The sequence below is a fragment of the Anticarsia gemmatalis genome, chromosome 3, assembly GCF_050436995.1.
Source record: "Anticarsia gemmatalis isolate Benzon Research Colony breed Stoneville strain chromosome 3, ilAntGemm2 primary, whole genome shotgun sequence".
Lineage (NCBI taxonomy): Eukaryota > Metazoa > Arthropoda > Insecta > Lepidoptera > Erebidae > Anticarsia > Anticarsia gemmatalis.
This window is the reverse complement of record NC_134747.1, coordinates 5832401-5845403: the sequence shown is the minus strand read 5'-3', so window position 1 is coordinate 5845403 and position 13003 is coordinate 5832401. Positions and strand designations below refer to the sequence as shown.

At 44.7% G+C, this 13003-nt stretch overlaps 1 protein-coding gene across 13 annotated transcripts in view; it reads left to right on the top strand.

Annotated features, from left to right (window-relative positions):
* mbl (splicing regulator muscleblind) overlaps positions 1 to 11595 on the top strand; it is a 228005-nt gene extending 216410 nt beyond the window's left edge. For 3 of the 13 annotated variants that reach the window (XM_076135994.1, XM_076135992.1, XM_076135993.1), the window contains 5 exons: positions 414 to 497; positions 1018 to 1197; positions 2595 to 2684; positions 2885 to 2926; positions 3008 to 4594. In XM_076135994.1, coding sequence (XP_075992109.1) covers positions 414 to 497; positions 1018 to 1197; positions 2595 to 2684; positions 2885 to 2926; positions 3008 to 3652 — 1041 coding nt within the window. In that variant the 3' untranslated portion in view covers positions 3653 to 4594. The other 10 variants (XM_076135997.1, XR_012960514.1, XM_076135999.1 and 7 more) reach the window with 10 other exon arrangements.
* Positions 11596 to 13003: the final 1408 nt, after the last annotated feature.

Sequence of the window (13003 nt, the reverse complement as noted above, 5' to 3'; positions counted from 1 at the left end):
TCAGGCACAACTTAAACCTTGCCGCTCTGAGGCCGATCGCTCCTCACCGCTTGAGCATGTTTGTACGACTCGTTCCTTAAATGGCATGATACTCTCCAAACTTACTCACATGTGTATGAACTGGGTATAAGCGGTAATGCAGATTTAATCACCGGAACATCGTCCTCCTCACTGTTCACACTGTCGCTAACAACGCGGCCCGACACTCCTCGACATCGTTGCTCGCACCGCCCCCGCTTCTCATAATGTTATGTTCTGGCATGCAAATAATATTGCAGTGCGATAAGAGTCGGTGTAGAGGTACGATGGATCTGTTAGGTGCGAGTGGTGATGTGGAGGCGGTGTGACGTGGGGCGCGGGCGCGGACCGACCCTCGCACGATGAGTAGCGTGTTTGTGTGGTTTTGTGTCGAGGTGGGCGGCGTGAGCGGTGCGGGCGCGGCCGCGAGCCACCTCGCCGCGCTGGACCCGATCAGTCTCGCCCTGCTCGCCCCGCAGGTAACTGCCGCCGAGCGCGTCGCACCACCACCGGCCTCCGCGCATCCTCACGCCTGTCTCCCCTCTCACTCACTGTTTACGCACACCTTAGTACACCACCAGCGCGTACTTCACTAACTAATGTCTATTTAACTCCTTCTCCCAGTTCATCCTTTCCTAGTGTATACTTTTGGTGGTCGGTGGGTAGCTTAACTGGATAAACCGTATGCTTTATTTAATATTTCAAATTGTTTCTATTAAATGCATGTGGTATAATAAAATGCTTGGTTGGCTATCAATTTTTGAATAATTAATACTCTTTCTTTTTTATGTACTTACTAACTTTGTGTAGGTTTTATCAGCTTCTCGTACATTGTATTCGGTGCCAGCTTAAATGAAAGCTTTTTAAATACAGCATCAAATATTGTACAGTGCCAATAGGTATTGTATATGTTGTACTTATAAAAGTCAAACTTAAACATTGTCATATTTTTGGAATGTTTGATGAATCGGTGATAAGTGTGATGTATGTGATGTGCAGGCGACGTCGCCGTACTTGTCGGGCGTGCCGGGCGTGGGCTCGACGTACGCACAGTACTACGCGCCGCAGTTAGTGCCGGCGGTGCTGGGCCACGACCCCGCCGCCGCCGCCGCTTCACCGCTCGGTGTAATGCAGCAACCAGTGCTGCAGCAAAAACTGCCTCGCACTGACCGTTTAGAGGTGAGTTAACTGCACAATATTCACTTGTATCTATTCAACCTACACTCGAGTAGTGCTTCCCGATGTTGCGAATACCGGGGACCGACTTAATTCATGTCTTATATCAAAAGATCCATTAGACAATATTATAATACGATCTTCATACTCTTTATCTAAATAGACGTAAGAATGAAATTCCATAAAAGTGAAGTTCTGTGAGTTTATGTACATATGTCGGTCCCTATAACAAAGTTTGGCCATCAGCCGAACGTAGCCCGTCCCTTGCGTGTATGGCGCGCGGCCGCACTGGCCCCGCACGTGTGCGTGTGCGCTTCGCGAGCAGCACTCGCTTAGTGCCTCTGGTGAAGGTTCCTACACTGTTGGCACAACCTTGACCATGTTGCCAGTGCCATGCTTGACCAACAGGTGACTCAACAGTTCAATATCAATCACCTATTGTTTTTGTCAAGTTGCGCTCACAGTGTAGAAGTGCCGAAAGCTTAACATTCGTCAATCGAATATCTTAGATTACAAATTAGGCATCGATATAGTAAAGTACTTTCTCGACCAAAAAATTATTTTACGAAAGTTGCGACGGATGCGTAAATTCTGAAGCGTTACTTTTCATAATAGTTTTCTGAATAAGTTAGGCTCTCTTCAATGTACAAATCAATGTTAAAGCGGCGTCCGGTCGAGATCGATCTTGAAAATGTGGCAAAATTAAATCAAAATCGTCACAGTATATCGCGCGCTACAGTAGACACCTCTCGAGTCGCGATCGCGTTACACTAATGTTGATCAATAACGTACGTAACGGCCGACGAACGAGCACCTGTCGCGTAGTTATTGAGCAGCACGCGGGTCAGTGTAGGCAGAGGGTAGTGTCGCGCGGGTCGCGAGCGGCGGACATGGCTGGTGTGTGGTGGTGCAGGTGTGCCGGGAGTTCCAGCGCGGCGCGTGCAAGCGCGCCGAGTCCGAGTGTCGCTTCGCGCACCCGCCGCCGCCCGTGGCCGCGCACGACGACGGCTGTGTCACGGTGTGCATGGACGCCGTCAAGGGCCGCTGCGTCCGCGACCCCTGCCGCTATTTCCACCCTCCCCTGCACCTGCAGGCGCACCTTAAGGCGCAGGCGCGCGGCGCGGTACGCCACCAGGCTGCACGCTCTCGCCTCGCTCGCTCGCGCTCGCTTCTGTTCTTCCGCTTGGTCTCGCTCGCCGCGACGCCGCTTCCGTTCGCAGAGCTTTGTTCTGTTCAGTTCGCGCCGGCTCGCGCCACGCTTCCGTCGCACTCACGCTTCACTTTTATTTTATTTTTATCTATCGCATAATATCACCTTACGCCGAGCTTTAGGTGTATTCTGTGCATCTACTACATCGTTATTGTTTCTGTCCCGTCCTGCGACGCTTCGCTTCACGTAGACGGCCGCCGCAGCCCAGCAGCCGGCAGCGAGCGCGACTTCGGAGCCGGGCAAGAAACGGCCGGCGCCCGCCGAGCTCGAGCCGCCACCGGTACAACTGCCAGCTTTGCACGCTTCTCCTCCGCTCCCGCTCCCGCCCGCACGATCCCTCCGCGCGCCTCTCCCTCCCGCCGCGAGCGCGGCCGCGGCGCAGCGCGACGGGCCGCCCCCGCCCCTCGCGCCGCGCCGCAGCCCCGTCCGCCCGAGCCCGCCGCCCGGAGCCCCCGTTCAACCGTCTGTTTCTCGTTTCAGATGGACATGAAAAGCGTCGGATCTTTCTACTACGATAACTTCGTAAGTGAAATATTTCTTTCGACTCGTTTGAGTTTCCACAACATTGCAGTGTCTCTAATCTGTTCTCGTTTCATTTTACAGGCCTTCCCCGGCGTGGTGCCGTACAAGCGGCCCGCCGCAGACAAAGCGGGCGTCCCCGTGTACCAGCCTGCGACAACCTACCAGCAGCTGATGCAGCTTCAGCAGCCGTTCGTGCCCGTGTCATGTGAGTACCCCGCGCCCGCCACGTCCGCCCCGCCGACCGCGACGGCGCCCGCGACCGCGCCTACCGCGCCTCCTCCCGCCGCGTCCGCGCCCGTGCCGGTGTCCGCGGCCGCGCCACAGCCGCAGCCGCCGCCGCAGTCCGCGCCGCCCTCCGCCGCCTCGCCGCCGGCGCCAGGGGGCGAGGGCGCGCCCGACCCGGCCGCCGTCGCCAAGGAAGTGGCACAGAAGAACTACGTCGCCGCGCTGGCATTCGCCGCGCAGCACTCGGCGATGGCGCAGGCGGCGGCCGCGTACACGCAACAGGCGCTGAAAGCGCGCGCCGGACACGCCGGCGTGCCGGGGCTCATGCGCGCGCCGCTCATGATGCGGCCGGGCTGGCCCGCGCCGCCCATGCCCATGCCCTATTACCAGCAGCCGTTCATGTACGCGATGCCGCCGCCCACGCCGCCCGCGGCCGCAGCGGCGGCGGCCGCGGCGGCGGCGGCGGCCGTCAACCCCTACAAAAAGATGAAGACGACATAGACGCGTCGCGCGGTCGGCGGGGCGCGGGACGCGGGGTCTCCGCGTAGAGACTCGTACGTGTGCGGCCGAGTGTCCCGCCCCGGCCTGTCGGGGCGGTTAGCGCTAGGCGTGTTGTCACATTTGTATTGTATTATTGTAAGGACGAAGCGAGCGGTGTCGCCCTCGCGGATGTCTCGGTAGTTTTACGCTATATATATTATATATATACATATATATACTACTGTATCTCTACTCACTTACCGTTATGACCCTATGCGTGTATATTTCTCGTATCTACGATCCCGGTAATAATAACGCTTGAGATGCATGACTGTACGTTTTTTTATTACCTCTTGTCAATCGTCGTTTATCGTGAGTACCTATCGTCGTACTGAGAGTTGAGCGCTTGGTCCGTCGATCCCGCTACGTACACGCTTGTTCTCGGAGGAGCTCCGCACGGGTGCGCTTTGGCCGATGTGTCGATCCCGTACCTACCTAGTGGTTACCGGCTTGCAGCAGCAGGCCCGCACCTAACACAGCTGCCTTCTAATTTTCGCATGGAATAGAATCCACCACCCCTATACGTTTGGCTCATCAGGTATTATTCTCATTATTCTAGAGGCTCCTCGTGTGTGCTATGTGTGCCGGCGTGTTCATCAGTAGTGGCGCGGGGGCGGCGAGCGTCGCCCTCGCACTTTTTCTTTCGGTCGCACATCTTTCTATTTATTTTAAACGCTTTCTGTTACATGCCTTCCGAATGAATGACCGCTTCGGCCGTCCGCATTGCAATCTTTTGTGCTTTTTGTGTCGGGACGGACAGGCTGTGCGCCCCCAAACGCGCCTTACGTGGTGTACACCGACGAGCGCGGACAGGTAACGAGTGCCGCGTGCCGCACCGCGTCGCACCGCTCCGCACCGCCTCTCCCAGCTCCGCTCGCCACCTCGCCTCACCCCACACCCCGCACCCCCGCACCCGCCTGTCTCCACTCCTGCGACGTGCACTACGCATGCCGCTTGTGTTAACTCCGCCACTCGCGCTCAGGATGCCACTCCATGGACCAGACGCACTATGCGTACTAACTCATACATGAGAGAAGTGTCATTCACCACTGACATAAGTTGTCTCATATCGTCACAGTACTGGAGTGTCAACTTGTTCCCACCTCATGCCGACAGTACTCCCAGTTCCTCGTGCAGTCTCGGGCTCACGACCACCACGCCTCGCTCTAACCAGTACGCTATCGCATATCACCTCCTCTTACATCCACTGAGTCCGCCGCTTATTTTGTTCTGTTGACAAGCTCGAACTTGGTATAATTGTAATTATTTGATGATAATAATTTATTGTGCTACGAAAGTAAAACACAATATCCATTATAAATATAATAATATGTTGTTGTAATTATGTGTTATAGAAAATTGTATTGGCCTAATCTACTTTAGTGAAATTTGACAATATACAATTTGATCATACATACGTAATTATTGTTATCCACGTAACAGCACACCTTCACATACTTTTGTTTAATGAGATCAGATAAAAAAAGTAAAGTCAAATCAGTGTAGAAGTTCAGAGCTTGCTTTTTCTGTAGGCTTCGTAGACTTGTTTAGTTTTTAGAGTTGTCGCTTCACGCGGGCTTATTAGGCTACGCTTGTCAATAACGAGCAAAGAAACAAACAAACACGATCACCTCTGTCGCGGGCTATTCACAACTGCGGGACAAGGTGCGCTTGGTGAAATGAGCTTTTTAATAAACCTGCCGACACGCATCGAAGGAAGACTTGAAGGAATTTGACTAACGTAATGATTAATGTATGCATCGTGTCCTCTGTGAATATCTTCCTCGATCGCTGGAACAGGTGGGCAGGCCGAACACGTACATGTATTTCTAGAGTCGAACAAAGCTATTATGAACGACCGGTGTAGTGTCGGTACCTCGGCACAGTGGAGGTGCCCCGGGTACGAGGCGCGAGGACAGTGCGCCCGCGACCGCCGTGCGCGGCTCGCGGCGATCTGGTGGCATCGCTTGTCTGCCGACTCATGTTATCTATGTCATCATACACATCATCTAGTCTTTGTGCTGTAACTGTATCGATTATATTGTAAAACAGTTGATGCTACAACTTACTTGTTGATGATTTTTAGTTTTGTATAGTGAGACATACTTGCTTTCAAATGTGGAAGAAGTCACTCTACAGTATTGCCTTGCTTACACCCGGTAAGATACAATCAGCTTACTATAATATCCTCAGTATAAGTGATTTCCTGTTTGGAGCCTATACTGAAACACGCCGCTTATCACTCGCATGAATTTGCAACAATAACTTGAGCTACTTCTGTCCTAAATATAAATATGCTTCTAATATCTAATGATCTCCGGCAGTTTCAGTAAAGGTGTCTTTATTAATTTAAATTTAACGAAGCCATTTTAAATTTGCTAAACAGTTGAACTTTGTTAAATAGCGCTTTACAAAAATTGTTCGTAAGAAAAACACCCAGATTATTTTTTAATTTGTTCATATTTATATGGTCAACTGTTTAGCTATCAGTGAAATTCACCTATTGGCCAGTGTCAACTATCAACTGCTAATAAGGGGGTTTATTTTACATTCATTTTTAATGCTTTTTGTAAACAATTATATTATTTTTTATGCGTAGTAGTTGGTAGTTGAAGTGACTATGGTGAAAACGATAACTCGAAGTGCAACGAAGTGATTGTCCCGTATCTACTTACTAGCTACTAGTATGTGTTGAAGAATGCTTGTGTTCAATGTTAGGCAAACGATCAGTTCACTTCGAATTATCTTCGTAATGCTTAAAGTGCTACGCCGTTGCGGCTTCAATTCCTCGCTTACGACTTGTTGAGGCCTCTCTGACGCTTATTTAAAGTGTTCACGTAGACGTAATAATATACTTGGTTTTCTTTTGTTTGTCGTACAGTAACCGCACTCTCTAATGGTCATTATGTTGCAGTTTGTACTACCACTAACATGTCACGTCCAGAACTGTCATGTAAGCTAAAGGTATAAATTTAATTTGTCTATTTACATTATAACCATGCCAACCTACCGAATAAGCATGACCGTCCTCTGTTCCTCTACTGAGAACATCGGAAGATCTAAATCATCACAGCCGACGCAGACACATGTCGTAACTCTCCCCACACAGCCTCTTTTAAAGCTTTATTATAGCAACAGTTGGTATTTATGGGTACACTTTGGACGCTACAAAACCTCTAGTACGCCCTCGCCCTGGTAAAAGTTGTCTAGCATCATGCTTTAGCTTTTTTGTAAAATATAGTCACGCTTAAATAAGATTGGCTGCGCAATAATGATTATACTTCAAGCGTTCTGCATGCCATTTAGATATTATATATTCATACCTACTATGTGCATAGTGCAGCGTACTTTAACACTACTCTCTGACGGTTATGGAAGCTCGTTCACGAGAATAACTCCAGCAGTGGGCTCTTAATTTACTATTTTGTTTAATATTGCATACTTATCTCGACAGTACTACAAATACAATATAAAGGTGACACACATAATGTTCAGCGCGCACGTAAATAAAAGAATGCTTGGAAGATCCAATCATATTGTGCAACGAATCTTGTAAAGTTCTTGTAATATTGAAGCAGCAACAAGATTTGATTTCGAGCAATTTTCGCCTTCCGTGTGTCCCGTTTTGTGTTCATTTTATGTAGCGACTGAGAAACTACACACGCATCTACTTCCTATATACTTTCGGATTTCTATCGATCACCTAGAACAAGCTAACACGGTTAGGGAACCTTAATTCAATACAATGTGCTAGATGTACTTTTAGTGGACAATTGATAAGACTTTGCTCTTTGATATTACAAAAACTATTTCAGCGTTATTTTTCAGACGGCTGTGCAATGAGGATAATGATCAGTGTCAGATGTATGAATGTCCAAAAAGTGATGAAACTAGATTTTAGCATTAACACTATTAACATAATGAATTCATAAACCGTCGGTTACTTATTAGAGTCGGTGAACATTGAACACAATTACATATTTACACCAATCACCTTGGAGAGTAGTATCTCTTTTCTTTATTCTCTAAAATTATCGACTGTTTATGAAGTAGTTTAATAGTTATTTAGATCATACATACCATTGTTAAACAATGCAAGTATGTGCCATGCAGACATGACTGATTACATTATTAATTACCATACAATATATCAAATATTTTGACAAGTGAAAAAGTAATATTTTTTTGCTAATGAGGCAAACGGAATAAGTTGACAACCGAATAGAAATGAACGTTTTTTTTTGTCCTTGTCATGTTGAACTACATTATTGAGACAACAAAGAATGAGTAACGATATCAAATAGTGGAACACTATTCATGTCATGTAACAGCATACTTATGGCATTGTGAGACATTTGGTTTGTATGTGATTAAAATTGAGTAATGACAATAAATACTAATATAAATGTTATTATATTTACAGTTACTGGACACCCTCCCGGTGTGCCAAGATTTTAATCGACAAGGATGTACAAGACCTACCTGCAGATTTGTTCATATTCGTGAAGGTAAGATTGTTATTACCAGATGATCATTTTAATAATAATTTCTCAACATTGTGACTGTTTCCCAGTAGACAAACAGAACTAGTTTGAACACTAATTACTTTGTTAAATGTTTTACTAATCAATTGAACAAAAGTCGAACTTTCAGATCATGGATAGAACATGACATGTGTCCCCTTGATTCCTTTTCCTTTTTATATTTGCATGATCACCACATTTAGTAATATTTCATTATGATAGCGTAGTTTGATCTCTTAATGTAGAATATTTAAAGTAGAGTAACTATACAATATTTAACAACTTAGAACTTATTTTTGAAGACATAACCTTTTATGTACACGTTAAAATATATAGTTAACGTGATGTAGTTTCATTAGTTTAGTATTTGCTTTATGATTCATATATCCAGTAGATATTGTTTCAGGGACCTCTTTATACTTAGATCCCCATGTACCTAATTTCATCATTTTCAAATAATAAATGATCATTAGGAACTGTCATTAAAATTTAAAAGTTCTTCTCGGGGTTTCAAAATACTGCGGGGGTCTCAAATGTGCAATTGTAAATGTGTGTTGAGCAGTATACTTGTGTGTAGGTATGTCTTGTTGTATGTGTGTGCTAACGTGCGTGGTTGGTGATGTTCCAGGGTGCGGGCTGCAGGTGGTGGGGTGTCGCGTGGTGGTGTGTCGCGACGCCGCCGCCGGCACGTGTCGCCGCGCCGCCTGCCGTTACTACCACATCCCCGTTCAATTGCCGCCAGCACTGCGCCCTCCTTAACCTGCCCCACCACCCGTCCACCACCGCACCCCTCATCCCCCCTCACTCCCCCTCCCTCCTCCACGTCCACCACGAGCTCACCCCCGTCCCAAACCCGCATCGCCCGCGCCCCGCGTTATCCATATCGATCGCGCCTCTGGCACACTCGGGAAAGGCAGGTTCGGCAAGTATCCTACTGTCGCTCCCGCGGCTGAGGTGGTGATATCTTAGTGAATATCGGTTAGTGTAGTGCGTCGGGGACGAGCCGCGTCTCGCACCGCGGCCCGTTCCCGTCTGGAACGTGCGTTAGTCTTCGGGAAAGAGTGTGTACATAAGTAGCGGGATATGATTCTCAGGCACGGTCATGCGATTGTGATATGAATAGATTTCGAGCGAGACGCCGGAGCCGTTTGAGTAATTTTATCGAGATCGTACCGAGATCGTCGAATAGTAGTTAGTGAGGTTTCAAATGTTTTATTACTATTGTATATTATTTTTTTTAAGATACGATATGAGTTCCTGTAAAGATCGGTGCGGTCGCCGTCGGGCGTCGCACGAAAACTTTGTTGTATATAAGCGATGTAATCATTATGGGTGGTGCGGAGCGGCGCCGGTCGGCCGCGCGGCGCGTGACGTCACGCGGCCGCCCGGCGCTCGCGCACCTGTCGCTGACGGCCCTCGGCCGCCAGCCTCGGCCGGTGTCAAAAGTTGCATCACCCCACTCCTAACGTGAGCATTTTTGTGAGAATTATGTTACTTTTTTACGTACGTTATAAAATTATTTTTTTCTAGATGACAAGTTTTACACTAGATTAGATTAAGTGAGTCAGTAATGAAACACCAATAGAGTAGCCGCTTCTCTCCCTCGGCACTGAAACTTTTGACGCCGGAGCACAATTCGCGTCGGTCGAGCGGCGCGCCCGCTCCGACCGGTCGGTACGTCGTTCTTCCCTTAAGGAGCCATCCCGTTCGCACCACATCCCACGTCCCACGACGCCGACGCGTCGCCCAGTTCACACGTTAGTATAGATCACGACACTCGTAGAGTGATAGAAGACAACAATTCATAATACAATGAACGTTATCGGACAATATTAAAACGAAGAAGGCATACTTCCAAGCTATTTACCTAAATTCTAGGATAGAACGTCGGCTTTTATTCCAGATAGATTTTGCTAGATAATCATTATTTTACCGGTCGATCCCCGTCTATCGATGCACAAAATATAACCGACGATCGAGTCCGATTACCTCTCGGTGAGTACAGCATAAAGAAATAGCTACCTATATTGTTTTGAACACAAACAGTATTAACGTTTTGATCAAATTTATCTCGTATGTATGTAGAGGTGATATGCGGATAGAGAGAGAGGCGGGAGCGCCCGCGCCGAGCCGCGCCCCGCACGGCCGGCGCGCGCGCCCCGAAGGCATGGAAGCCTAATGCCTAATATTATTCCTAGTCCATATCCTTTTTGTTGATCAGTCATGCGATTAATGTTAGAATAAATATTAATAATTTGATTTATTCCTCCCATTTAGTGGATATTTTGATAATGATATATTAATAATGAAATATTTAAGATACATAATACATATTTGATTCTAAATCCTGATAAAGTGACACTACGTTAGTAATTTAGTCGGAGGGATACTTGTGCCGTGATTATATTTTTAGGTATATATTATGAAATAATTCCTAGCGTCGGAATTAAAGAAGTGATTAATGTGTAAGCGTGTTATATTTATTGTCGTAACGTAAGTGGAATGCCATATCGATAAAAGGTGAATATCGGATGCGGAGTCAAACTCATTAGTAACTCGTTGCGTTTGTGTTTATGTTGATTGTTATTATCAGTCCCGTGCTAGTGGCTAAGGTGAACAGTTCACTTTTATCAATACGGCACTATGAGTCTTAAATATATAAGTTGTCATTTTATTTTTTGTTAAAATTTATCGTTTCATGAATTATTTGTTGCCTATAATTTTTATAATCAAAATTTTATGATCTGACGCATTTATTGTAAGACAATCGATTACTTTTATAATTAATTAGTGTGATAATAATAATTATGGTATCAAATTGCCGTTATGAAATATAGAACATCGAAAGTATCCTTCCTGTTTAGAAGGGACTCTTCTGGCCCAAGGTTTCTAGTGGATTTTATATTTTTCTTTTTGTTGTATTTTTAATGTTGCGTGTGTCTTACACATAATATATTTCATTTTTGTGATATTTTTAACTATAAAGTACTGTTATTATAAATCCAAATGGAATAATGATGACCTAATTAAATATTCAAGAATTTATTTGTAAATCACAAAAAAAAAATGTAAAACTGTAAATATATTGACAAAAAAATGAACTGCAACACAATAATTGATTATTATATCTCTCATCAAATACACTGTAAGTTGTTTGAGTACCTAATAATGGTATCTTATTATGTAGTATGTACCTACAGTCTACTTAAAAGGTAAACCGGTCCAGTGAACAAAGTATTGATAATATTGTGAACATTTTTTTATTCACGAACAATCACAGAAAGTACATGACATTGTAATATTATTTATGAAATTACTATGTGATGTGATCTTCGGATCAATTTTGAGTACAGTATAGATAATAAACAACTGAATATGTGATCTTTGTTTTTTATTACTACCTAATACCTGATACCCTAACGCAAACAGAACATCGGTAGGTAATACCGAAAAGAGTGGTGTAAAATATAATTCTAAACTGGGTGAGTAAATTAAATGAAGGTGCTGAAGAGATAACTGACTGTTAGCAAGCTTATTCTTTAGAAAGATAATAAAGAACCGCTTTACTCAAATGTGGATTTGATACTTTATATTTCTTCAAAAACAGATGATAAACTGTCAAGGAGGTCAAACTATTGGTGCTACTATTTTCAACAAAATGCGACCACCGTGAACATTAGATATCGTATTAAATCTTTACACAAATCTATTCGACTACTCAATGAATAGTGGCATATTACACCAAAGAAGTTGTAACCTTACTTATCAAATTGAATAGTGATTGATATTTCTCATACATTTGATGTCACATGTACTGGATATACTATCTGACACTTAACCGATTCATTGCCACCTTCATTTTCGTGAACAATTCAGCCAGGCCCCATTCATTGGTCGGTGGCTCACCATTTGAGCCATCGGCCTCCCTGAAGGATGACTCAACTGATGAGTCATTGGCTCCTTGTAATGATTTAATGCTTTTCGCCATCATTCGAGCCAGTCTGACAACCAGAAACGTGTTACTGTGTTCTCCTATTCGAATTTGTGGATAATAAAAGTTAATATGGCGTTTCAAGGTAGTATTTGTTGGTTTTAATGAAATATTGCAGAGGTAGTAAACATTTTAGTAGTATTCAATCATTATTTATTATTGTAATATTATTTGTAGATAATCAGGACTACGACGATTTTACTGAATGTAGCCAGGCAATGTTTACTGATTTCCATGATCAACAAATTGAAGATAAAGAAAATCAAGGTTTTCCAAGCTGTAGTCAATCGATTTTACAAAAAAGTGTACAAGATGTTTTGCGGCAGTTATACAAAAGGTTTATGACACCTGACTAATAAAAATATTCTCTAAATTGAAGGGCCAGGTCTGATATTCACGGAAATGTTTAATGAGATCTGAAAAATGGTAGTCTAAGTGTTTTTTTTTTTAATATCCGTTTTTATACAATTTTGGTTTGACTCACCAATTGAGCCATCGGCCTTCCTAAAGATTTTTTAATGACTCAACTGTTGAGTCATTGGCCATGAATCGGTTAACCAATAGAACAAGGCTAGTTTATTATTACTCTAAAATTGATTGTGGTGAGCAACAAACCGTGAAGCAATGACAAAGTTAATAAAAATAATGTACTTAGTACAAATAAATTGAAGTCTATTCATAATAAATTACATGAATAGCAACACGTTTCTAATACAACTCTACCCCAAATATGAGTAATAATCTGATACCACAAAGAGAGTCCTTGAAGTTGGCCTTGCCCCACGCCCTTCACCTTAT